At 52.8% G+C, this 27,220-nt stretch overlaps 1 protein-coding gene across 2 annotated transcripts; it reads right to left on the bottom strand.

The window, feature by feature from the left end:
* Nucleotides 1-1,621: 1,621 nt before the first annotated feature.
* Nucleotides 1,622-27,220, bottom strand: FOXN4 (forkhead box N4). Of its 2 annotated transcripts, XM_086348432.1 has the most exons (10): nt 27,099-27,147; nt 26,188-26,276; nt 13,401-13,546; nt 9,196-9,320; nt 8,989-9,102; nt 8,552-8,679; nt 7,837-7,933; nt 6,643-6,850; nt 4,530-4,922; nt 1,622-3,448 (listed from the first exon to the last, which is right to left on the bottom strand). In XM_086348432.1, exons 2-10 carry the CDS (start codon nt 26,271-26,273, stop codon nt 3,189-3,191), a joined length of 1,557 nt encoding a protein of 518 aa, XP_086204558.1. In that variant the 5' UTR covers nt 26,274-26,276; nt 27,099-27,147; the 3' UTR covers nt 1,622-3,188. The 2 variants fall into 2 exon arrangements, with proteins under 2 accessions (XP_086204558.1, XP_086204559.1); XM_086348433.1 differs by having other exon boundaries at nt 8,989-9,320; nt 27,099-27,220.

Genomic DNA, 27,220 nt, shown 5'->3' with positions numbered 1-27,220 from the left:
ACGGTGCTTTATGTGTGTGCAGCAGGTCCTCAAAGGGCGGCAGTGAGTACATCTCACCCATTAGTTAGCCAGCTGCAGAGACTCTCAGCGAAGCCTTGCTCCTGGGTCTCCTCCCTGCTTTCTTCCAGCGTCAGCACGATCCTGGCACAGGCAGTCTTCCAGCTGTGACCCGGGCTCTTGCCCACAGTCCATGACCATGTGACCTTGGCATTTTCGCTTTGACTCTATACACACCAGCCCCACTTGCCCATGGTAAGGAATGGATATCAGACCCAAGAAGGGGCTCCCCAGCCCTCGGCACGTGGTGATCCAGCTGCTCGGGCTCCGTCCGCCCAGCTCGGCACCCCAGCAGGAGAGCACCCCTGTGCCTCAGAGGTTCTGCAGACCGGGCAGTTAATGCTCTTTGGCTGTGACCCATACGGCCGAGGCCCTTGCCCCCAACTCATCACCGAGGGTGCCTGGGGGCTGGGAGGCAAGTCACAGAGCCACCGAGGAGCCAAGCTGAGGAGGAGAGGTGCTGGGGAGAGAAAGGCAGCACCCCCTCCCCGCTGCCTGCCTGTTCTCTGAAGCAGGGCCCTGGTCAGCCCTTCCCGGTACCACCTACAGCCCCATTAATTGACCCCTACCTTCCCTACTGGCTGATCATCGCCTATGTGTGAGTCTGGTCTCCCGATGAGGCTGCAAGCCCCTTCCTGGGTGGGCTTAAAAGTTCGACAGACTTGTAAGTATTTATTTATTTCTATTTTGGGCCGTGCTGGGTGTTTGTGGGTGCGTGGGCTTCCTCCAGTTGCTGTGTGTGGGCTTCTCATTTTAGTGGCTGCTCTTGCTGCAGAGCACAGGCTCAGCCACTTTAGTTACGGCTCATGGGCTTAGTTGCCCCAGGACCAGGGATTGAACTTGTGTCCCCTGCATTGGCAGGCAGATTCTTAACCGCTGGACCAGCAGGGAAATCCCAGACTGCTAATCAAAATGCCCTTCTGCTGTTATCTTGGGTGGCTAGTCACCTCCTTTAGTCCTGGGCCTCAACTTCTCCATCTGTAAAATGGGTATAGCAAGTAGTAAGACATGCCTCTTAGTGTTGTCACGAGGATCGAATGAGCTGATTTACAGCCCTGACTGGCACAGGGCCTGGTGCTGGAAAGAGTGTACCTCCTCCCACCTCGCTGCCCACCCTGACCCCAAGCAGGCACCAAAGAGAGAGCTCCTCAGCCTGGCATACACAGTCTCAGTCCTGCCTCCTCACTGGGACCCCGAGTCCTGCCCACCCTCTCTGAGCCTCGCCTTCTGAGCAGTAGGCAGGGTTCACATCCCTGCCTGAGCGAGTGCTTGTCCAGAGCCTGGGCACTGTGGGGCGGGGGCTGGCAGCCAGACTAATTTTACCAATCATGACCGCATCCTCTCAGTCTGGCATGAGGGGAACCTGGCATCAGAGGACCTGGGTCCAGTGTTTGCTCTCAGGGCCTGTTTTCCCATCTGTAAGTGGGTCTCCACTGTGAGGGGCTGGAGGCACTGTTGTCCTCTGCCCCTCCCTCCCCTGTTCACCCGTCCCTCCCCTGTTCACCCGTCCCTCCCCTGTTCACCCCTCCCTCTCCTGTTCACCCCTGCCTCGAGCCACAGAGCTGCGTTCAGCCTTTATTGACAGAAGACGGATCTCCAACACTACGATACACAGTCCTGGGGGCGCCCAAACACAATCTTCATTAACAATGACTCAAACATCTTGACTTATGGGAGGGGATGTCATGTCACACAACGCAGGCGAGCGGTGCTGTTCCAACAGGTAGCACTGAGCTATGAGTAATGATGGTGATGCTTGGCAGAAAGTTCCAGAATTTGGAAGAGGTTAGAGATGGTCCTTCAAGACAGGCCTGAACACCAAGCCTACCACGTGGCTGGCAGACCTGTGGATTACTCAGAAAATTCTGGCTCTAAGGTTCGGGAACTCCCAGATGAAGGAACCGAACATCCGGCGGGGCCAGAGAGGACAGTGGTTTAAGCAGTTGCCATGGTTTCTCAGCTTAGCTGGATGATCCCTGGCTTTTTTCCCAGTCATTCACCTGGCTCCCCTCTAAGCCAACTATCTGTAGAAACTGCCACTTGGAAAGTCAGTCACTGGCAACAAGAGAGGGAAAAAAGACAAAGAAGGTCATGGGGCGATGAGACAGGCCATCAAGCGCCAATAAATACTCTGCATGGCAGCTTCTAGGGCCCCACTAGCCACGTGGGTCAGTGGCTTTACCTGGTTCACAATTAACTTTCTTTCCATCAGGGTGTCTTCATTTCCAGTACAAAAAACCCCTTCCCATTCCTCCCATCCCATCCTGACTTGAAAGCCCCCAAAATCCAAACTAGGAGTCTCCCTTCTTAGGTACACATTTCAAGAGTTTTGAATCATGACTAAGCATTAGGAAAATATCCGGTCTCTAATTTTAAAAAAATAGAATGTTTCACTGTATCAAAAGTGCTTGCTTTTTCTAAAAAAAGCAGTCCAAGACTGCAGAGGGCTTAAGAGTCAGTTGGAGATGTGATATACGGATCATTTAGGGGTGCAGGGAGGGATCATGGAATCTCATTCCACAGGCCACGGGCGGGGTTTGAAGAGGTGGCATGGATGGGCTCCAATAAATATAAATAAAGGTACATAGGGTCACAGTGCCCGGAGCGGCTCAGGAATCTGCCTGTGAAACCTAACAGACTACGAGGGAAGGGGGCTGCCGGCCAGTGGGGCAGATGCCGGTTCCGAGTTCAGCCTTCTCTGGTCCACGAAGGCTGGACAGTCTGCCAGCCCACCCCGGCCTCGGGGCCTGTCCGCTGGAGACTGAGACAGGTGTTCATCCCAGGAGAATACTTTAAAGGCCTTCCCACCGGGGTGTTTCCGTGGAGCACCCGTCCCAAAGTGGGCTGCAGGTCGTTCAGGAACCAGCAGGGCAGACTGGAGAGACCTTGTTCTCAGCGCGGCCAGGCCTTGCATCTCGAGCCTCAGAGGAGCGTCACGGGGGCCTTGTCCGCTCTTCTCTGTCCTGCTGAATTGAGGCGGGCCCAGAAACTTCCCCTGGAGGTCAGGCAAGGTCAGCCAGTAGCCACAGTTCAGAGACCTGTGGGAGGGTAGGGGGCCCTTCTTCCGACAACACCCGGCTCCATGAGCATCCTTCCAGGGCCCATGTTCTGGGGCAGGCGAAGCGGTCAGCTCAAAGCAGGGCTATTGGCTTGTTCCCTGGGGCGCCCAGGTACTGAGAGGAGGAGGTGGTGGCTGACGTGGCCACACTGTCCGGGGTCGAGTAGGCAGCGTAGAGACCGGTCACCTGAAGGTCTGGGAAGGACTGGTTGCTGCCACCAGAGACGGGGGTCAGGCCCGAGGCCCCCAGCTCACAGCCAAGCGGGGAGTCTCCGAAGGCCCCCAGTGTGTCCAGGCTGAAGCCTTCATCCTTGATCTCCTCCCAGAGGTTCCCTTCCAAAGACAAGAGCGTTCATGTCAAAAGGACAGGAGTTCGAATCCCATCCCAGGGACGCAGCAAAGACCACACGTGGGGCTTAAACTCACGGCATCACAGGACAGTAGGGAGGAGCCAGCGTCCAGCCCCGGTCCTCCCCTCCCACCCCAGGCGTCCTCGGGAACATCACCACCGTCTCGGAGCCTTGGGCTCCTCTGGAGGAAGTGAGATGATCAGAGAACCCACCTCCTGGGACTGCAAGGCTTAAACTAGGGGGTGCGTGGGAAGCACTCGGCCTGTGTTAAGTGGCACCATCGTGGTCAAAGTCAGGGGACAAAAGCGTGATTTCCTTTTAACTGCACGGTAATCCAGGGGAGAGGTGAGGGGAGATGTGAGTTCAAACATACCCATTTCACAGGATAACTGACCTAGTTAGTAACTTGCTAACTAACTAACCTGCTAACTTGTCCCGTTCCCTCACTAGACATGCAACTCCTTGAAGGAGAGTGGATTACTCGGCCCTTGGCGGGCTCATAGTAGGTGCAGCAGTGCATGGACGGTTTGTGAGGCCTCACTGAATCTGAACTTCCCTTGTTTGTTCATTCGTTCATTCCCTGCGTACTGAGGGTGACCATGTGGGTCAGAGCGTGACCTGGCATGAGGCTGGCACATGCAAGTTGACGCAGTTTCTGATTGACAATGTGGGGTCAGAGAGGGCTGGATTGAAATGCCAGTTCTGCCACACATAGCCAGGCGGCCTCAGGCCGAATGAGGTCTGAATGAAGAAATGGGACTTCATTTCTCTTGGTCTAAGGTTTCTCAGCGGTGGAACGGGAGTGTGAAATGGCAGTGGCCTCCAGGACTGTCTCAGGCTGAGATGGGATGATGCCTCTGAAGTGCTTGGCACAAGGCCTGGTATACTGTAGGCGCTAACTAAATGCCTGCTGTGACATGATTAGGCGCTTGGGAGGTGTTTATTGAAGGAATGAGCCGTGGGGTAAATGCCGAGGGCTCTCCTTTCCCCCAGTCTTTCTGGCTGCCCCCTCCCCAGTCCCTCCCTCCCCTTCTGTTCCCCTCACCCGCTTCCTCCGACCTCACCCTGCAGAGCGAAGTCCATGATGCTGGGGTCCAGGGCATCCACCTCGGTGTTCATGTCGGTGCTGATGTTGATGAAGTCCACGGGTGCCCTTCCCATGGCAGGGTGAGGGAGGGGGCTGGGGCTCAGATCCGGCAGGGCGTGCAGAGGTGGGGTCTGGGCTGGGGCAGGAGAGTCCGGGGCCAGATGTGCCTGGGGCTGTACCTGGTGGTGCAAGGGGACCGACTGCAGGGACAGGGTCATCAGTGGCTGGGGTGGGAGCTGGGAGACGGCCAGGCAGCTGTGGGCCATGGCCACTGTGGTGGCGTGGGTCAGCGCCGGGGCCTCAGGCTCCCCTGGCTTGCCAGGGCGTCGGCAGCTTTCCGGCCGGTCCGAGATCAGCTTGTCCAGCTCCTCTGCAGGCAGGTGGGAGAGGTCATTCATCAGAAGCCACCCTCTAGCTCCTGGGCCCCAAGCCCAGGCGTGGATTCAAACCCGGTATTATCAGCTGTGTGATCTTAGCAAGCCTTTTGGACTCTCAGAACGTCAGTTTCTTCATCTATGAGATGGCCTCACATACTCTACACGGGGGTTGTGGAAATGGAATGAAATTGCAAATGACATAGAGACTTGGAACAATGAGATGGGTCTCAGATAACACTGGCTTCCCTCATGGGGACAGTGCTTTATAGAATAATCCTGTAACTCTAGGACTTCACTAAAACCTCATAACAGGCCTACAAGAGGGAAGTAAGGCAGAGATTACAAATCCCACGAGACTGGGACAAAGGTTATTAACATACAGGGGGCTCTAGCCAGAGAGATGAAGCCTTGCTGTGGACTGAAAATTGGATCCTCCTCCTTCAATGCTCTTCAATAGAAATAAGATAGAAGTTACTCAAAATTATTTTGAGTTGTTGGCTTGTGTCTCATTGACTGCAGCAGTTCTCAGACTGGACCACTAGGGTTGCACACGTTTTAGAAATGAGGACACTTAGAATTCAGAAGGTGAAATGGCCCGCCCAAGATCTCACACCAAATAGGAGTCAGGACAAGCCCTGGATATCAAACCAGATCCCACAGCTCACAGCCAAGGGCCTACTGGGTCCTGCTATGGTCCTGATCAACTTATTGAACTGTTCATCTCTGAGCTAGACTCCCATCCCCTTCACACCCAAACTTCAGGTATGATGCTATCCACAGGGCCAAGCCAAATATTCCGAAGGCTGGGTGGCATTAGCCTCCCAGGTCACTCTTTCTATTCACATGTCACTCCTATATCCCCAGCTTCACATCTCTTAATTAAAAAAAAAAGCAGGTGCAATATTTTCTTAAATCTAAAGTAACTCATGAACAGGGGAGACAGTTTGGAAAATAGAGAAACATGTGAAGAATATAAAAATTATCAGTGGTCTCTCCATTCACAGTAAAGATTTTGATGTATTTCTTCTAGTCTCTGTGTATACATATATATGTATATAGATATACGTTAATTGACACACAAATGGGTGTGGCTACATATGCATTTTAGAATGTGACTACACTATGTATATTGATTCATAACCTGCTTCTTCATCTATCATATTGGGAACATTTCTTTTTAGAGATAGAAATATTTTTGGAATACTAATACTTGCATGGTATAATATTATATCTATTTAATCTCCTATTGTAGGATGTCTAGATTGCTTTCAGTTTTTTACCATCAGAAATCACTTCATGATAGATAACTTTGTTCATAAACTTTCTGCTCAAATCTTTGATTTCTTCAGCATGAACTGCCAGAAGTAGAATAAATGAACCAAACTGGGGACCAAATTTGCAAAGTTTCACGATATTACTTTGCCCTGGGAAAGTTTCACACTTTGCACTCCCACCAGTTGTGCACGACAGTGCTGATTTCTCCACATGGTAGCCCACGCTGGGCGTTACTGTGTTATTACTTTGGGGAGTCTGTTCCAGTATGGTAGGAAAGGTAGGGAAGCCTTGCTTCCCCATGCTTGTTTTGTGTGGCATGTCTGTGGGAGACACTGGGGTTGTTAGTGAGATTCTATACTCACTGCAGGATGGGCAGCGTGCAAGCTCGTGTGAGTGTGCGCGTGCGTGCATGTGTGTGGTGCGGCGCCTGGGCCTCACCGGGGTTGGCCATGCTCCGGTGGATGGCAGCCAGGTCCTTCCGTTTCCACTTGTGCATCTCCTCCTCCATCTTGTCGATGCGGGCCAGGTTCAGGGCCCACAGGCATCCCTTGCGTGAGGAGCCGCTCATCTTGTTCTCCACCTTCTCAAAGCACTTGTTCAGGGACAGGTTGTGCCGCACAGAGTTCTTCCAGCCGTCAGGAGCTGTCTGGGGGAAGAAATGGACCCATGGGAGACCTCTCTGCAGGGACCCCTCTCTAATCCCATCTCCCTAGGGGAAATCTCAGACTCAGGCCTAGAGGAGTAGGAGGGACAGTGTCCACTGCTTAAGCTTGGGTTGGGAAACGAGAGGGAGCAGTGAGAACTGTGGCAACCAGGAGGGTCCCCGCTCTGATTAGAGGCGCAGCTGTACTTCAGCTCTGGGCAATGGTCAAGACACAAGGGCAAGGCCCAAGGCTTCCAGCTCTGCTCTTTTTCTCCTACTCAGCAGACAAGTGAGATGATGCTAATATGTGGATAATTTGTCGAGTGTATTAAATGCCTATCATTTTAAGTGCTCATACTTTATTGTAAGGTAACCAGACATTGCAATGCACCTCACACCCTCTTCATTTTACACACAGTTTCTCTGTGTTTGCATCATTATGTTTTACCGAGTCTGTGCTGAATAGCTAGATTGACCCTCTAGCCTTTGCCCCCTGAGATGCCTGGTGAACTCCTATTCATCCGTCAAATGCCCAGCTCAAATGCCCCCTTCTCTTTCTGGATTTCTTGGCCCATGTCTGTGTGAGTGCACATTGCAGATGTCTTTGGACATGACTGCTGCTGCCGCTAAGTCGCTTCAGTCGTGTCCGACTCTGTGCGACCCCATAGATGTCAGCCCACCAGGCTCCCCTGTCCCTGGGATTCTCCAGGCAAGAACACTGGAGTGGGTTGCCATTTCCCTCTCCAATGCATGAAAGTGAAAAGTGAAAGGGAAGTCGCTCAGTCGTGTCCGACTCTTAGCGACCCCATGGACTGCAGCCTACCAGGCTCCTCCGTCCATGGGATTTTCCAGGCAAGAGTACTGGAGTGGGGTGCCATTGGACATGACTCGGGGACTAAAAGGGTGGCTTAGTTTGGCCCAGGTTCTAGCAGTACCAGGGAGAGACCAGAGCCACTCCAGCCACCCCCAACCTGGCTGAGGCCCCTCACCTTGAAGTAGGGGAAGTGTTCCTTCATGAAGCTATAGATCTCGCTCACAGGCAGGCTTCCTGTCTTGCTGTTCTTCAGGGCCATGGCGATCAGACAGCTGGAGGCAAAATGTGGGGCAGGCCAGATGTGAAGGCATCTCAAGCTGACAGCCCAAGGTCCCCTCTGCCAGGAAGTTGGCCCTGCTTAACCCCGTTGGTACCAGCCCCTAGACGCTTACAATGTTAGCTCTAAATACCTTTTCATGGCTCTATGTCTTTCCCACCCTCTGCCCTTGACCTTGAGCTCAGCTATTTGTAACGATTTGAGAAATCTTGTCTTTTCCTCCTTTTACCCCTTTCTCATTAATGGGCCTTTAGACATTAACTGGGCTGTTTAACTGCCTTCCCCAAATCTTGTGAAGTACCCAATACTATTATTTGATGACTTTCTGCATCAGAGGGAACTGAAGCTCAGAGAGGCCAAGCCTCTTACCCAGGGTCACACAGCTAGCTTGTGAATGACAGAGTGGAGCACTGGGCTTAGGGTCTGGAGTGGGTTCTCAGCCCTGGGAACTGACTGACCACATGACGATCTGTCCTGAGAATGGGTCCCACTTCCCAAAACCTTCCCCTGGGAAGCCTAGGCCACCACACCCATCTCTCTGAGGTGCCCTCGAGACAGCCCTCACCCCTCTCTTCCCTGAGTCCCCCACCGTCCCAGCCCCCCAGAACCTCACCTGTAGGAATAGATGGGCTTGGGATAGTGTTTGGGGTGCAGTTCCTGGGATGAATGCACAGCCATGCGGGGCTGGGGGTAGGGAGGCCGTGCCCCAAACGCGGAGCCATACAGGCCCACAGGAGCGCACTTCCCATCGGGGGTAGGGGGTAAGGAAGGGTGGCAGGGAGAGAGATGATGAGAGAGAGCATCAGTCACTCACGATCACCCCGCCACACCCCCATCTTGAAGATGCAGGATTTATAGCCCTGGCAGACCATCTTGTCTCCCCCCAGCACAGAGTTTTGGGTGGAAATCAAATGAACAACCCCATGACATGGTGAAGAAAGTTCTTCCCATGTTCTGGGTGGGTAAACTGAGGCTCAGAGCAGTCTCTAGCCAGCCCAAGTCAGGACTGTCTGCTTCTGAGTTCAGGCCCCCCTCACCAGCCCGCAGTACCTGCTGGACACCTGAGGGTAGCGGGAACTGAGGTTGCGAGGCGGCAGAGTACAGCTGTGGTGGGTTCTGTAGGCTGGACGAGGGCTGGCCCCCCACAGCGAACTGGTTCATTTGCTGGGGCCGGGAGAGAAGGAGACGAAGGGTCGAGGGCGACCCCAGCCCTGTGGGACACCTCCCTCGCTCCCCGACCCACATGGTGGCACTTACACTGGCTCCGTGGTTGGTCAGGGGACTCAGACCCAGCACGCCTTGGGGGGCCATGCCAGGTGGGCCTTGGAGCAGGTGGCCTGGGGTGGCTGCCACATGCAGGTCAGCCGCCCTGGCCAAGGCACCTGGAAAAGGGAAGCACAGAGACGCCTGGGCTGGGGGAATGGTGGCTGTGGACAGGGACAGCCCCACCCCTGGGCACCTCCAGAGAATGAAGCTGTCCCCTACCCTTGGGGCTCAGCACATAGTAGGTGCTTGGCAAACCATGTCTCTGGATGATAGTGGTGAAGAGTGGGTTTCCACCTTTTCTTCTGCCAAGGATCAGCCCAGGAATAGCAGATGTACCCCCTTCTCCTGTGCTGGGTCTGTGACAGGCATTGCTAATCTATCACAGAGTCTCACTGCCCCAGCCTGACTTTAGGTAGACACTGCCGATCAAGCAAAGCTGATGTTCAAAATTATCCTGCCCTGGGGCCTTCAGCTCTCCTTTGAGCTCTAGCTGCCACCTGGGCTCATCCTTTGTGCTTTGGTCTGTCTACTTTGTCCTTCCATCTCTGACCAGACCCTTAGTTCCCTGAGAGCTGGGACCACATTTTATACAACTCAGTGCTACAAACACCTCACATAGTGACAGGCACACAGGAGATGTGCGTGATGCAGTGAAGGAAGGGCTTCCTTACTTCACAGTTCCCATCCACTGAATGCCTACTGTGTGCAAGGTACTTTCTGCATTGAGTCCTCCAACACCCCATGAAGGCAGTTCTATTATCTTTTCATCATAGGTGAGGAAAGAAGTTCAGAGGCAAAGCCATCTGCCCAAGGTCACATAGCTGTCCCCTCAGGGTTCTAGATCAGGGATTGAGAAACTATTGGCCACCAGACCAAATTGGCCCACAACATGTTTTTGTAAATAAAGTTTTATTGGCACATAGCTACAGCCATTCATTTACATATTATGTATGGCTGGTCTTGCACAGCAGTGACAAAGTTGAAATGTTTCAACAGACACCATCTGGCTCACAGGGTCTAAAATATTTACTGGCCCCTTACAGAAAAACTGTGCTGACTCCTGCTGATGTTTTGGCCAAGAACAATTTGTCCAATGAAAGAAATACTCCTAGGCGATACGTTTTTAACTATGGGTCCTTTAACTATGGGTACTGCAGTGATTGTTTTCGTTGATTTTTTTTCTTATGACACACTTTCTGTGTCCCTAAACATTTAATCCACTTGCTATGACTGCAAACAGGCTGCCGTTTGTTGAGTACCTACTGTGTGCTGGGCCCTGTGCTCAGTACATTTTAAACAAATATTTGTTTATTTATTTATTTGGCTATGCTGGGTCTCAGTTGCAGCACACAGGATCTTTAGTTGCAGCTTGCGTATGGGATCTAGTTCCCTGATCAGGGATCGAACCCAGGCCCCCTGCATTGGGCACTCAGAGTCTTGTAGCCAGTGGACCGCCAGGGAAGTCCCTGTGATACTTTCTTTAAAGAAGTCAAAGTACGTAAAAAAATCTTTTGTGGTAACCATTTTAAAAAATTGAAGTATCTGCCATGGGGAAGTACATTCAGCACCACCTTGAATAACATTAATATTAAATCACATTCTTCTAAGGTTTTTTTCTGGCTTAAGACTGATAGTAACTTCTGGGACTTTCCTGGTACTCAGTGGTTAAGACTTTGCCTTCCAATGCATGGGGTGTGAGTTTGATCCCTGGTCAGGCAGCTAAGATCCCACAATATCACTTCTGTTTTATGTTTTGCTTTTCGGCTGCCAAAAACCAAAAAGTCAAAGCATAAAATGGAAGCAATATTGGAACGAATTCAATAAAGACTGAAAAATGATTCACATAAGAAAAAAAAAGTTGAACTATAGTTAATTTACAATGCTGTGTTAGTTTCAGGTATACAGCAAAGTGATTTAGTTATATGTATGTGTGTGTGTGTGTGTGTGTGTGTGTGTGTATATAGGGACATCCCTGGTGGCTCAGACAGTTAAGCATCTGTCTACAATGTGGGAGACCCGGGTTCGATCCCTGGGTCAGGAAGCTCCCCTGGAGAAGGAAATGGCAATCCACTCCAGTACTACTGCCTGGAAAATCCCATGGACAGAGGAATATATCAGATCCGATCAGTCGCTCAGTCATGTCATATATATATATATGTCATATATATATATATGTCATATGTCGTATATATTATATATATATAATATATATATATATATAAACTTTTTATATATAACCTGGAAATCTTTTCCAGATTCTTTTCCCTTATAGTTGTTTAGTTGCTCAGTCGTGTCCAACTCTTTGCAACCCCATGGACTGCATGCAGCATGCCAGGCTTCCCTGTCCTTCACTATCTCTCAGAGATTGTTCAAGCTCATGCCCATTGAGTTGGTGATGCCATCAAACCATCTCATCTTCTGTCACCCCGTTTTCCTCCTGCCCTCAATCTTTCCCAGCATCAGGGTCTTTTCTAATGAGTCAGTTCTTCACATCAGGTGGCCACAGTATTGGAGCTTCAGCTTCGGCATGAGTTCTTCCAAGGAATATTCAGGACTGATTTCCTTTAGGATGGACTGCTTGGATCTCCTTGCTCTCCAAGGGACTCTCAAAAGTCTTCTCCAACACCACACTTCAAAAGCATCAATTCTTTGGCAATCAGCCTTCTTTATGGTCCAACTCTCACATCTGTACATGACTACTAGAAAAACCATAGCTTTGACTACACAGACCTTTGTTGGCAAAATGATGTCTCTGCTTTTTAATACACTGTCTAGGTTGGTCATAGCTTTTCTTCCAAGGAGCAAGCGTCTTTTAATTTCATGGCTACAGTTACCATCTGCAGTGATTTTGGAGCCCAAGAAAATAAAGTCTCTCACTGTTTCCATTGTTTCTCCATCTATTTGCCATGAAGTGATGAGACCAGATGCCATGACCTCAGTTTTTTGAATATTGAGTTTTAAGTCAGCTTTTTCACCCTCCTCTTTCACCTTCATCAAGAGGCTCTTCTCTTCCTCTTTGCTTTCTGCCATAAGGGTGGTGTCATCTGCACATCTGAGGTTATTGATATTTCTCATGCCAATCTTGATTCCAGCTTGTGCTTCATCCAGCCCAGCATTTCGCATGAGGTACTCTGCATGTAAGTTAAATAAGTAGGGTTACAATAGCCCTGATGTAGTCCTTTCCCAATTTTGAATGAGTCTGTTGTTCCATGTCCAGTTCTAATGGTTGCTTCTTGACCTGCATACAGGTTTCTCAGGAGACAGGTAAGGTGGTCTGATACTCCCAACGCTTTAAGAATTTTCCAGTTTGTTGTGATCCACACAGTCAACGGCTTTAGTGTAGTCAGTGAAGCAGAAAATATTTTTCTGGAATTCCCTTGTTTTTTCTATGATCCAACAGATGCTGGTAATTTGATCTGTGGTTCCTTTGCCTTTTCTAAATCTAACTTGTACATCTGGAAGTTCTTGGTTCATGTACTATTGAGGCCCAGCTTGAAGGATTTTGAGCATTACCTTGCTAGCATGTAAAATGAGTACAATCATGCGGTAGTTTGAACATCCTTGGGTATTGCCCTCCTTTAGGATTGAGTATAGTTTCCTGCTCTATACACTAGATCCTTGCTGTTCATCTATTTTATATATAGTAGTGTGTATACGTTAGTCCCAAACTCCAAATTTCTGTCTCCCCCACCACCCCCAACCCAAAGTACTCCTAAAGAAGTAAAGGAACTGAACTTCTGTAAAGGGTCAGACAGCAAATATTTTAGGCTTTTGCCAGCCACTTGATCTGTCTTGTCTGTGGTTTATAACCTTTGAAAAATGTAAAAGCATTCTTAACACAAAGGCCACACAAAAACGAGCCATGGGCTGCGTTGGCTCCCAGAGGTGGTCACCTGCCGACTGCTCTCGGTGTTCTAGATGTCCCGGGGTGAGGGGAGGGGCTGTCTTTATTCTGTGCTGAAACCTGAGCTCACACAGGGCCTGGCACACCACGATGAGCAAAAGAGCGAACCATATCCCTCTGGGGAAGGTAGAATTAGTCCCATTTTACAGAGGCAGAAACTGAGGCCTGGAGAGAGAGAGAGACTGACCTGGCCACGGCCATCCCTTGGTTCACGGAAGCACTGGGCGTCACCTTTCCCCATCTCCCTATCCTGCTGCACCTTCCCGCCGCCCCGCCTCACCCCTGTGCCTACCTGGGTGCGTGTGTGGTGCACTGGGGCCGCCCAGGTCCACACGGCCACTCGCCATCTGCTGCAGCCTCGGCACATCCACGGCTGTGAGCCACGACAGCGACTGCAGGTCCCCGGGAAGGTCATCATCACAGGTGGCGGCCAGGAGCCTGCAGGGAGGGGCAGGAGCTCGGGCGGGGGCGGGGAGCTCAGGCCAGCTCTTGGGGGCTCCTCCACCTCTGGAATCACCCCAGAAGCTTCTCACCTCCCCCAGGCCACCTCACCTTCCAATCTGCCCATCCCTAAGGAGCCCTCTTTAGCAGCCAGATTGCACATCCTCACACCTTTCCTTCATTTATTCACTAGACACATCTTACTCAATCCCTACCCCCAAATGATAAACACTAGTGTTTGTGTGAGCACTTATTATGTGCCAGGCACTGTATCAAGTCCTTCCCAGGTAGCAACCCAGAGGACACCCCCAGTCACCTGATGAGGCAGGTGTTATTCTTCCCATTTCACAGATGGGCAAACTGAGGCTCATAGCCCCGAGTCACTCACCCAAGGCCAACCCAGAACAGGAAGTGGTAGGGCTGGAACCCCAGCCTGAATTCCTCACCATGACCCCAGGCAGCCCCTGGAGCTTCCAGTTAGGATACATGCCCCCCACAACTTACCCAATACCAGAGCAAAAACATTTCTTTATATGCAAAGAAAGAGTGCCCATCAAGGATACCAGGACAAGTATCCCCAATTTGGGGTAACCATGGCTCCCCAATGTCCTTCAAGTGCTCACCCCACACCTCCAGGGCCCTGGACCTCACAGTACCATCCTGTCTGTGTTATAACATAGTGTGTTTGCAAACCGGCCAGGGGCCCATGCCAGCCCCACCATGCCTGCCACCCCACAGGCCAGGCACTTCCTGGTCTGTTGACCCAAGGCCCATCGTCCCAATTTTAAGCTCCAAGTTTCAAAAGTAGGTGTCCTGGGACCTCAGAGAGAGTTGGGGTGGGGGGAGGTGGAGCCTGGGGTTTTCTCGTGACCAGGACCGTGGACCCAGCTGGGGCATCAGCCTCCACCCCTCCTGCCATCTGCATGGCCCCTCTCAAGCGGTTCTCTCTCTCCATCTCTCTTGCTCTTGCTTCCTTGTGTTTTAGGGCCACAATTAGCGTTGCCATGGCACCGGCTGCTCGGTTGTCGCGGGGCCTGGGCCCTCAGCCCACCAAGCTAGCATCAGGTGACCGCCTGGCCGCCCTGGCGATTGGCTGCCTCGTAGGAAAACACAGCCTGGAAACGATTTGAAAACTCTGCCAGCCCGTGTCGGTGGCAGCAGTTGGCCCAGCTGCTGTCCCCTGGAGGTCCATTGTGTGACAAACGACTGTTGCCCCCATGGCACGTGGCTCCCATTGTCCTGGGGTCTCCCTGCAATTGTTTTTACAGCCCCCCCACCCCCCGGCTGCTGCCCATTCGACCCGCTCATAACTCATCCGGATGAGTGACAGCCACGGGCCAGGCCTGGGTGATGCCATCTGTCCCCTCGGGCCCGTGGAGACCACGGGGTGAGGCTGAAGGCTTGATGTGCCGCCCACCCAAGCCCCCTCCTCGCCCCGGGGCTGGCCGACCTCCCGGCCCCTGGTGGCGGGAGCCCCAGCCCTGCTCAGTAACCTGCTATGGCTCCCCAGTGCCCTTGCAGCTCTGCCTGGCGGCATCCTTGCCTCCTCCTGCTCCGAGGAGGATTGGAGGTGAAACCCTGGTGCCGGTTTCTCAGGTGGGGGCCCCACCAGAGCGCTCTGAATGGTGGCATGGGGCTTGTAAACACAGCAGGGTCCTGGGCATCACCATGGGGCAGGATCTCTGGAGGCAGGTGACTCTGTTAGGTGATGTGTTATTTAAGAGCCTGGACTCTGGGTTCTAATCCTGGTCTTACACACTTACCTATGTGCCCTGGGGCCACTGACTTAACCTCTCTGAGACCCAGTGTTTTTGATCGACAAAGTTGGGCTAAATAATAGTTCCTATCAGACTTCCCTGATGGCTCAGTGGTAAAGAATCCACCTGCCAGTAGAGGAGATGAGTGTTCGCTCCCTGGGTTGGGAAGATCCCCTGGAGAAGGAAAGGGCAACCCACTCCAGTATTCTTGCCTGAAGAATCCCATGGACAGAGGAGCCTGGGTGGCTACAGTCCATGGGGTCACAAAGAGCCAGACACGACTTAGCAACAGCAATAGTTCCTATCACACAGAGTATGGTCAGGATTAAAGGTACTGTTGCATGAAAAGACTTGGAACCATGTCTGACTTTGCTGTCATTAATATCAATACTAATGATAATATTAGCCAGGTCCTCTGGACTTCCCTCGTAGTGTAATAGGTAAAGAATCTACCTGCAAGGCAGGAGACCCAGCTTTGATTCCTGGGTTGGGAAGATCCCCTTGGAGAAGGAAATACTGGGTTATTCTCCAGTAATACTCCAGTTACACTCCAGTGTTCTTGCCTGGAGAATCCCATGGACAGAGGAGCCTGGTGGGCTCTGGGGTCACACAGACCTGCCCCTGCTGCTGCTACTACTAGCGGCTTCCATTTGCTGAGTGCTGCTTGTGTCCTTTGACAGGCCCATTTTACAGATGGAGAAGCTGAGGCCCTGAGCTCGCAGATGCTCTGAGTTTCTTCCCCCAGAGTGAGAATCACAGCTGTACAGGTGGTAGAGGCTGAGTTAATGGTGCTCATCTGATCAATCTTTTCTTTTTTTTCCTGCTGCTTGAGAGCCCCGTCAGGCTTCCCTGGCCCCCACAGCAGCACACAACCCCCCACCCCAGCCCCCCCAGCCCTGCAGCGGCCTGGCGTCCATCCTGCCCCTGGTACCGCCCTGCCCCCACACGGGAGCACAGTCCCACCTCTGGGACAGGAAAGCCCTTTCGGCTCTCTCTTCCCAACCCAACTGTGCCCACCCGTGGAGGCTCACTTCAAATCCTATGTTCTGGCTTCTTCATGCCAAATTCCCGCCCCTCACTTTACCCACATGGAGAGTGAGACCGAGAGAAAGGAGGCAGTTTGTTCCCAATGTCATCGTCCAGGAAAGGACTAGGGAAGGGACTCCGGGCTCGCTGTGTGGGCCCCTTCCAGCCTGGGAGCACCTTCTCCTCCAGGAAGTCTTTGCAACCTAGACCCCAAGCTCAGAGACCCCGTCCGCACCCTGGGTGGGTGAGTCCTGCCCGGCCATCTCTTTGCCCAGATCCTGCCTCTCGGCTCACGGAGGGCTGGCCCCCAGTCCCCATCACCCCAGGCCTCAGCACACCGTGGAGCTACTTCAATGCCTGCTTGGCCAGTCAAACAGGTTGACCCCAGGCCACCGATCCAGAGAACCTGGGTGACAGGACAGTGACTGTCACCTTCCAGCAGTTTAGGCGTCCTCTGCCTCCTTGAGCCCTTGCAACAGCCTCGGGAGAGGGGCAAGGGGCAGGCAGCCCCACTTTACAGATGGGAAAACTGAGGCCAGACCGGCAAAAGCAAAATTGTGGCCAGGACTCAAACCCGGGTCTGTCTGCTGCACTGTGGGCTGTACCTGCGGCACCACAGGCAGAGAAGCCCCATCCTCTGGGGGAGATGCCCCCATCCTGAGTCTGGGGCTCTCAGCAGGGGCCGTGTGGACCAGCGTCACCCAGGAGCTGGTTCCACTGCAGAATCTAAGGCTAGCCCAGTCCCTGGAGTCTCACACTGGGGCTGTGGGGCCCTGGAATGTGTGTATTAGTGCCTCCCTGAGCTCTAGGGGGCAGGGGGTGGGAGACAGCCCGGAGGGGGTATGGCAGGGGCTTCATACAGCTCAGGCTTTGCTTGGACAGATCTGGGTTCAAGTCCTTATGATTGCCTGTCTGTGTGACCTTGAACAAGTCACGTGAAGTCCCTGAGTCTCCATTTTCTCATCTGGAAAATGGGAGAGGAACAGACCGCTTCCCCCTGGGCTGTTGAGGGCATCAAGTGAGACAGCGTGTGTTCAAGCCCTCCCTCCTTGGGGGCTTAATGCTCATTCTGGGGGTGGACAACCAGACCCTGCTCCCCCTGCCATCTCTGGCATCCCAGAGGTTGTCTGGTCCTCCCTCCCAGCCAGGCCAGAATGCCAGCCTCTGTGTGCCTGGCACATGGCCTTGCCAGTCTCCTGCAATGGCTGTGGCTGCCCGGAGCTATGCTGGAGCCTGCCGGCCCTGAAGCCTGGCTTACGTCCTGCTGCCCCTGGCTCATCTGGCTCCAGGCACCTCTTCATCGTGGGTCACAGGAACCCGGAGGTGATGCTCTGGGGCCTAAATGGGAGTGTCCCATCCCCAGTGCCCAGCCTGGGGCCCTGACCATCTGTTTCCTTCTCTCCCACCCTCCTCTGCTCCCTGCAGAGGCACACAGCCCCTCTCCATGGTGCCGTGTGAAGGCCCCCAAAACCTCCCCCCACCTGTGCCTTGAGTTTCCTCATTCGAGGTGCCCCCAGGGGCCTACTTTCTGCTCTGTCCTAGAGAACTTCATGTTAAATGGCCTCAACCATGGGATCCGTGGCAGTTGTGACAAGAGAAAGACTTTGTGGTTCAGGAACCACTATGGCTTCTGAGCCACAGGCCCTCGGAAAGGCACTGAATTCCCCAGCCTCAGTTTTCCCACCTGTAAAATGGGCACAAATGATAAACAGAGCTGCAGTGTCTTATACTGTGCCCAGGACTGGCATGTCAGTGTAGAGGTGAAGTGGCTTGTGAACTGTCCTGCCATCTGCGAGGGTTTGGGACTATTGCCACAAGTGAGTGTGTGTGTGGGCCTGTGCCAGTCTCTTGAATGGGTTTCTCATCTGCTGGAAAATGATGGATGTTTGAGATGCAAAGGAAGAGGCAAACCCAGCCCCATCACCCTGGGGTCCCTCTGTGTCTATGGGCAAGGAGGAGGAGGAAAGCATTCCGACAACCCCGGGTACCATGTCACTGATACCTGCCCACCTAGGCTCACCCCCAGCGAAAGCCACAAGGAGCATGAAACTGCAAAGACCCAGCTCCTTCCGTCTGCTCCCCCACTCCCCCACCCCCATCCTGCCTCACCCCTGCCCCTCTGCTCCAGCTCTCCCCCTCTCCTCGCCAGTGTCTCTGTCCTCTCGGTGTGTCTCCCTGTCCCTGGGTCTGAGGGGCCCTGTAATGAAGTCCTGGCCCCGCTGTTCCTGTCTTCTGACATCAGACGCGCTTCCGCACCTCCTCAGCCTCCGTCCCCTCCCCTGCAGAGTGGGGTGAAACTGACAGAGGCCAAGAGCCCGGGAGAGGCTCTTGCTAAACCTCTACCAGCTTCCTGCAGCCCCTTCTCTCTCTGACCCAGCATCCACGTCATCCCCCACCCCCGCCCCCGTCTCCTACAGACTCATCTCCCTCCCACACACTCCCCCACCCATCATTCCTGTGTCCCCACCGCAGGGCTGCCATTGAGCCAGGCTTTCAGGGGATGTGGCTTCCCTGATAGCTCAGTTGGTAAAGAATCTGCCTCCAATGCAGGAGACCCCTGGTTCGATTCCTGGGTCAGGAAGATCTGCTGGAGAAGGAACAGGCCACCCACTCCAGTATTCTTGGGCTTCCCTTGTGGCTCAACTGGTAAAGAATCTGCCTACCATATGGGAGACCTGGGTTTGATGGCTGGGTTGGGAAGATTCCCCCAGGAAAGGGAAAAGCCTGGAGAATTCCAGTCGGACATGACTGAGTGACTTTCACTTTTACTTTTTGGGGGATGACAGCAGTTAACCCAGGCGCCTGTGCTCAGGTAATTCCCACATGTCCAGTTTCCCCATCTATAAAGCATTACTGGCTTTATATATATATATATATATATATATATAAACACATATAGTTCCTCAGGGTCCCACTGGCCCTAGGACTCTAAGAAGGTGGAGTAGCACCCCAAGGTTAGAAGCAGGTGTGAACCCCAAGACAGGCCGGCCTGAAAAACTTCCTGACTGTATGACCGTCACCTGCCCTGGGACTCAGTTTCCCTATGTGTAAAATGGGAATAATAATAATAGCACCGACCCTAAGCGGGCTGTCGAGAACACATTGAGAGTTCATCTAAGCATCAGATCAGATGAAGCATCTAGTTTTCTGCAGAAAAAGTAGGTTAAACTATTAGCTCGGGGGCTCCAAAGGGGACCCCTGGCAATGCACCCTTCTCAGACCCAGTGGGGGAAATTTGTCGCCAGCTGGGGATCCTCATTAGTGAATGGAAAGCTTTGGGGTCAAAAAGAAGACGACCTAGGTAGCACTCCAGAGTCCCCTTTTGAATGAAAGGGTTCCCCCACAGCTCTCCACCCACTCAGGGGGCAATCTTCCTTCTCAAAGCTCAGCCCCACTCATCTTATTCTTATTAAAATACATACACACCCCAGGGGGCACCATCACTCCCTTTCAGAGACAGGAAAGATGAGGCCAAGCCCAGTGAGCTGGCCTCAGCCACCTCCTGGCAATGGCCCCAGGAACCTGCCCCCGCACCTCCCGCCTGTCCCTCCGGGGGCCTCAGTTGCCCCATCTGGAATGTCGGAGTTGAGCCTCTCTCATCTCCGTGGGGCAGCCACTGGGACACACAGCCTGCAGGGCCTGGAGGACTATAGAGGTGGGCAGCCCAGCTCTGCCGGAGAGTGGGATGCTGAAGGGTACCGACCCATTATGAGGGGGTCACGGCCTGGAGCATCTGAGAGGGGGCAGACCCCGGTTAGGAGCCAGGTGGTACCCTGGGAAAATCAGCATCAGAATAACCTGTTATCAGTGCAATGGTGTGTGTGTGTGTTCAGTGGCTCCACTGTGTCCGACGCTTTGAGACCCCATGGACTGTGACCGCCAGGCTCCTCTGTCCATGGGGTTTTCCTGGCAAGAACACCAGAGTGGGTTGCTGTTTCCTTTTCCAGGGGATCTTCCCGCCCCAGGGACTGAACCCGCGTCTCCTGTGTTGCAGGCGGATTCTTCACCACTGAGCCTCGAGGAAGCCCCGCCAACAGCAGGGCCGCCGTGTTCAGGCGCTTCCTCTGCGCCTATCACTTCGCTTGTGTTCCGTGTGGCCATCACGCATTTCTCTCTGAAGCCTGTGGGCTTATCAGAAGGGGTGGGCCCCCTGCAAGGCTATCTTCTGCACTCACCGCATCTAGAAAACCTGGGCCCAGGGCTCCTGTGCTTCTCCTTCTGTAGCATTTTTGTGTAGTTGGTTGTGAGTGGAGGCCCTAGGGTCCACCAGGCTTGGTTTTGAACCCCACCCAGTCCTTAATAGCTGTGAGATTTGTCTGCAGTCATCTGCCTCTCTGAGCCTCAGTTTGCTCATCTGTAAAATGGGGATGCTAACACCTGTACCCATCTCATAGGGGTTTGTAAGGACTGAGCGTAGTTCAGTGGGACACCCCAGAGCACACATCAATATGCATGCCATGCTAGCAGTTCAGATTAGCGTACACTTCCTCAGCAGGGTATGGACTCAGCATGAAGCAGGCTCCATAGGGAGGGACACCCCAGAGGATCTGACTCAGGAAGCATCTGATTCATTCCACTAATACCTCCTAAACTCCTACTTGTCAGGCCCTGTTCCGGCAGGCAGACAGAATTCCCTCTGTCCAAGGAAAGAACTTTCTAACTGACCTAGGGATGCAAAGGAGGAGTCTACCCCTGGCATGCCCATCTTCCTGCCAGTCCACTCAGGTCTATAACTCCCTCATCTCCTGCCAACCTGTGGAATGGCTGCTTACAATACCCATTCCTCAGATGGGATGACTGAGGCCCAGAGAAAGGAGGAGATACCCCTCAGCCTCACAGCATGTCAGCAAAAGACCTGGGATTTAAACCACCCACCCTAGAGCCTCTTTTTAAACCACCCACCCTGGAGCCTCTTCACTTGGATACTCTGCCAGCATGGCTGAGCTATAGCAAGTTGTAAGCAGGAAGGGCAAACGCCATTCATGTTGTTTTTAGGAGGATCAGGCTGCAAGGTACCTCCATGCTGCTGGGGCCACTGGTCAGGGGCCCCTGTGGTGGCCCTGGGCAAAGAGAGAGATCCTTGGAGTCCATGGCTACTGTTCTGCACTGGCCAGGGGGCCATGCTGAAAACACTGAACAATATCCTTCATCAATTAGCTATGTTCATTGATCCTTTGGAGGGATGGAAGATGAGCCAGGAGAGCGGGGCCTGGGGTGGGTGAGCCCCAGGAGACCTGGATCGCAGTCCTGGCCTCGCTCCTAATGGAGCAGGGGTGGTCCTTGTGCAGGCGACTCACTGCCTTTGATCCTCAGTTTTCTCACGCACAGAACAGAGGTGATGGAAGGGCCTAGCTTGCTTCCTGGTTCAGGGTAGGTAGATCACTGCAGGCCACAGTGCAGGGTTTGGCTCAAGTACTAGGCGCATGTTTGCGGAAGGGGTGGATTTCACACCCAGCATTCAGAGCAGCCTTTTACAAGGGACATCAGAACCTGTCACTGTCCTTAAAATCCATTAGCGTAGTAAGACTCAAGCTCTTTGCCGTGATCTGACCCTTGACCATCTCCTCCCCTCACCCCTTTGCTCTAGCAAACCTGCTCACCTTTCAGGTTCCCCAAACATTCCATGTTCTGTTTGCACATGCTGTTCCCTCTCCTGGGAATGCTGTTCCCTGCACTCATTCACAGCTAGTGCCTTCTTGTGCTTCTGACCACAGCCTAACCGTTCCCTCCTTTGAGAGCTCCTCCCTCATCACCCCCATCCCTGGTGGTCCTTGCAGTGTTGTGTCTGAGGAATATTTAGCATTTTCTCTTGAGTTATTCATGTATACATGTTTCCGGTCTTTCCACTCAAGGAGGGCAAGGACAGAGAGGCCCTCTTTTGTGGTCAGCACCCAGCAAAGGACCTGGCACCCTGTGGGCATTTATTCCATACCTGCTGGAGTAGCAAAAGGAAGAGGGATCTCCCCCAAGTTCAACCCAGTTCAGCTCCAACACATCTAACATCCCCCAATTTCTATCCATTTCCTGCCCAGCTTAGACACCACCCCTCCCAGGAAGCCCTCCCAGACCAGCCTGGTATCTCCTAGTCCTTCCATCCCCTGGAATGACTACGGCTGCTAGCATCTACCCTGGCATAGACTCCTGAGCTCACTGATTTATTTTAACCCTATTATCTGCCTTCTCAGTCCAGTTCAGTCGCTCAGTCGTGTACGACTCTTTGTGACCCCGTGGACTGCAGCATGCCAGGCCTCCCTGTCCATCACCAGCTCCTGGAGCTTACTCAAACTCATGTCCATTGAGTCGGTGATGCCATCCAACCAGCTCTCTCTCAGTCCAGAGCCCACATTTAACCCTTTACTTCCTATCTTGGGGATTCTTAGAGTTGATACAGCAATTGTGCAGTGGAAGGAACAGATGTTTGAGGTGTGAATCGTGTCTCAGTCCCTTTGTAGCTGTGTGACCTTAGGCAAGTCACTTCAGGCCTCTGTGCCTCAGTCTTCCCACCTGTAAAATGGAATAAGAATTCCCCCCACAGAGGATAACTGTGAGGATAAGATCAGATAACTTCTAAGAAAGGGCACGAGGCAGCTACTCCAACCACATTTCACTGTTTTCTCCTCTGGCCTTTCATTGTTACTGGAGGGGTTTGCCCAGAAAATATTGTCTCTGTGGGGAGTGGGGCAGAATCACAGAGGCACATCTGTCTGTCCATCCGTCTGTCCACTATGATTATAACCAGAAGGTTTTACCTGCCTTCTGGAGATGTGGTTAGTAAGAGATTGTTACATCATTACTAACTGTTCTTGTTTCCAACCCAACCTTTACACAAAAGGGATTAGCATTTCATGGAGCTGTTTATTTAGTGAACACATCTTTTGTAAGATCTTCTGTAACCATTTACAGGAAGAAGAAAATCAAATGCCATTGTAGCAAGCTCAGAAAGTCCCCACCGGGGATAACATGAGCATAACATGCAACGATTTGATTAGGAATTTGGAAGAGACTCTTTCCTTTCTAGAACTTGGCTTGGGACTTGGTGCGCATGCGAGTGCCAGATGCATGTTTCTGGGGGTGGAAACACAAGACCCGGAAGGGAGACGGCACCCCAGGAAGGCTACCTCTCGTCCCTTGCCCTCGGGTAGCCTGAGTAGCCATCCTGGCCACCCCAAACACCCAGAAGGGCGGAAGGTTGTAAAGATACTTGGATGGTCACTGCCCATGCCAGATGGAGCCCCCCCACCCAAGGAGGTTACAACCAATGAGTGGAGGCATTCTGGAATGAGGGTAAACTATCCCCCACACTCCATGCAGTGGGAAGCTTAAGAGGAAAGGCAGGTGGTATCTGCTTGCCTTGGTCCACAGGACAGGATTTTGTCATCACTTGAGCATGCAACTTCCCTGAGTTTCTCTGGATGTGCTATTTCTCATGTGATACTTATCCATTCATCTCTCCACCTAAGGCAAAGTCACCTCCTTTCTTAGGGGAGGGACTGAGGGTCTGGGGAGTCAGTACCCTGTATAAGGCTCTGTGATGATAACTACTGAGCCTCATGGTCCTGGGAGAACCTGAAGTTCCAAGGGTCAGCACCCTGCCTCCTCTGGCTTCTCTGGGCCTGTTTTCCAATCTGTAAAAGGAAGTTGTTGGACCTGATCTCTAGAATAAGGAGTTAGCACACAGGAAGTACTTAATACCTCTCAGGGTCTCCTGCTACCCTGAAGAGAGTGGATTTCCAAGAGTGTTGAGCCAAGGGGGAGACCAGCTAACCCACGCTAAGCAGGAGCTGAGCAGGAGCTGTTAGCCGTTGCTCAGGCAGTCCGGGCTGCCTCACCCCTTGGCCCCAGGCGGGCTGGGATGCCGTTGCCAATTTGCTGTCTAGGCCCAGCCTGACTCCGGACAGCTCCCTGGGGGACACGGCAGCTGCTACGCCCCCCAGCCCCCAGCCTCCCATGCACAGCCTCTGAGAGTTAACGGCCAAACTCCGCCCCTGGGGATGGAAGGGCAGGCGGCTGGGTGGAGGGCTGCAAGGGGGCTGGAACCAGGCTCAGAGCCACTCCCTGGAGAGGCGGGAGGGGGAATGAGAAGCCCATAAACTTCTCCTGGGCTATTATCCCGGGAGAAAAATGGGAGTGGTCGGAGAAATGGGAGTGGGCTAGGGGGAGTCGCTGTATAATCACAAAAGCTCCCCTCCACAAGAAAGCACTCTCCCCGGGTGTGGCTGATGGATGCACAGGCTCCTCCCAAGGACCTGCGAATTGGGCTCTCACGGCTCCGTGTCACAGATGAAGACACTGAGGCACAGAGAGGGGCAGTGACTTGCCCAGGGTCACACAGCCATGAGGTGGTGGAGCGACTTGCTCTGTTCCAACCCCCTGTGCTCTTCACCAGTGGGGCGTGGGAGTGGTGGCCATGGTACCCTCCGGGTGAGGGTTTGAGTCCCCACTGTCCCTGTAACTAGCTGCATCCTCTTGTTAAGTTGTTTAATCTAGCTGAGCCTTGGTTTTCTCATCTGCCAAATGGGCCCAACAGTGCTCATTTTATAGGGTGGTTGTGGCACAGGGCAGGCAGGCAGGTACCAAAGCGTTAAGAAACCGTCAGCTGTTATTGTTGTTGTTGTTGGTATTTTGTTATTCTGCTTTCTATTTATGCTGTTTAACATAAGAAAACATCCCTGAATCCCTATGAAAAGGAAAGGCTGAACCCTCCAGGATTTCCCCAAGATCATGTAGCAGGCAAGTGACAGAGATGAAATTTCTTTTAATCTAACAACTCTATGCAGTGGGTACCATTTCTGTCCCCATTTGATGGAGGGGGAAACTGAGGTTCAGAGAGGTCCACACAACCAGAGAAGCTGGGATTCTGACCCCAGAGCCAAGCTCCTGACTCTGATGTTGCCCCCAGTCCACCTGCCAGGGTTTAAAACCTTTCAGCACAGGAAGCCCAGATGTCTTTGGTTGTGGGATCTTGGGGAAAGCATTCCACTTTTCTGAGCCTCGGTTTTCCCACCTGTATGATGGGGGCTCATCAGAGCAGCTCCTCAAGCTGGGCATACAGTAGGTGCCCACAAACTGCTGTGTACCTGGCACGTGTCTAGGCTTCCAGCCCTACCCACAGCAGCCTCTCAGCAAACCCTTGTTTGAATTCATGGCCTTGTTCAGGTCTCTGAAGGCAGTCTCCAGATCCACAGCCTTCTGGAAGCAGTCACCCTCTAATTGGGGTCTGTGGTCTTCCCCAAAGGCACCGCTGGTGAGTTGCAGCAGCCCCAGGAGGCCAGACAGCCCCTGGGTAAACAGGGCTGATCCGAGGTGACAGCCTGCTCTTCCCAGGCCAGCCCCTGTCCCGTCCCCACTCCCTCATGTGGGCCGTGCCCCCTCCACCCAGGGGCACATGGTGCTTGTCTTGGGGGCAGGGCACTGGGAACCAGGGCAGGCAGGCCTTCAGTGGCTCACAGGGGAGAGAGGCTGAGGATTCATTTTTGTTCTCCTCCTCCCTCCCTTCGCTGATGACCTTGAACAAGCCCTTTCTCCTTTCTTGGGGGGCATTTCCTGGAGGCCTGTTAAGCTCACTGGAGGAGAAGCCATAACTGCTATTGTCATCTCAACATCCACCCAGATGCCCAGTCTCTCACCCAGGAGGGGACTAAAGACTGCAGGTTTCCATGGCCCCACTACCCCCAGGCCACAAGTCACACACCCTCAGAGAGACACCACCTTTAAAACCAAGATCTTCTAGTTCGCCTGCAAAATCACAGAACTGAATGTAACCGTAGTTCTTGGGCAGTTTCAGAAACCATAGCCAGTGCATAAACACTTCAAACAATTCAAAAAGATGTCATTTGTTATTGTCGAAGCCCTCACCTGTATTCCTGTGGAGAGGGGTGGTGATTTTGCCCTGAGTTTCGAATAATTCCTGACATCATGGATGATATGTCACTTTCTATCATCTCCTTGGGAAAAAGACAAGCAGAAAACAAAACTGCCATCAGCAACGATGTGGACAGGATGGAAAACTCATAGTTTTCCCCCAATTCAAAAGGATAGAGCTCAACCAACAGAACACTTTGAAAAAAAAAAAAAAAACTAGAGAATTCCTGGGAGTCACAAGTCACTTTTCCAGGGCAGTTCTACAGGGTTTTAGAAGCAAATGAAGAGAATGGAATGAAATTCCAGGCTCTTTCAAATTAATGGGGGAAGGGCAAAGGAAGTCTCTAGAAGCCAAATGTCAAGTCCTGGAAAACGTGGACTTGCAAAATAGAAATCAGAAAAACCTGATTCCCTTCCAAGCCTAGTATTGTCAACCACAGCTCAGTTAGGATCACTTTGGAAAAAATAAAAAAGGACAGCCTGATGAGTCATGGACGTTTCTCTGGGGGAGCCAAATTCCCACTTGCAAAGGAAATAATCTCCGCAGGGCTCCCACCCTGGAACTGGCTTCAGAAATGTCACATGCCCTTGCTGGAAAACCAATCCAAACCCCCACCACTACCACCACCACTCCATCCTCAGCCCCCCACCCCCGCTACATACAAACAGTCTTTAAAAGAAATCTCCCTTAAGTTTCCCAAACTCTGAGCCTGAAACGAACACCGAAACCCACTAGACTCTCAGATCCACCCCCAAAGTCGTCAAGGATTCTTGGAAAGGAGGAAAGGGGAGCAGAGAGAGGCAGCCCCCTGCAGCCCCTGCCCCGAGTCTCCCCCCTCCCAGGAAATGCAATGCCGGGCACTGCCCGGGAAGAGAGAAGCAAAGCAGACCGTGCAAGGCGGTACCTGGAGCCGATCCTGGCTGGGCCGCCGCCGCAGGCGCTCCTGGGGCGGGCCGGGGTTTCCGAAGAGGGGGGGCTCCCTCGCGCTCGCCCCTCGCGTTCCGCAATTTGGCCGCCGTCGCAGCT

This window comes from Bos grunniens, chromosome 17 (assembly GCF_055505025.1).
Source record: "Bos grunniens cultivar Pamir isolate PY7600 chromosome 17, Bosgru_T2T1.0, whole genome shotgun sequence".
Taxonomy (NCBI): Eukaryota; Metazoa; Chordata; class Mammalia; order Artiodactyla; family Bovidae; genus Bos; species Bos grunniens.
The sequence above is the reverse complement of the archived record's forward strand: the minus strand, read 5'-3'. Positions and strand labels throughout refer to the sequence as shown.

Bases quoted from the DNA above. Each gene is read 5' to 3' on its own strand.
- FOXN4 (XM_086348433.1), bottom strand. From the start codon at position 26,273: ATGATAGAAAGTGACATATCATCCATGATGTCAGGAATTATTCGAAAC. The intron at 13,547-26,187 runs GTGAGGGCTTCG...CCCTCCCTGCAG, and splicing joins CCCTCTCCACAGGAATACAG to GCTCCTGGCCGCCACCTGTG. The intron at 3,449-4,529 runs GTGAGGTCGGAG...TGTCTTTGGAAG, and splicing joins CATGGACTTCGCTCTGCAGG to GGAACCTCTGGGAGGAGATC.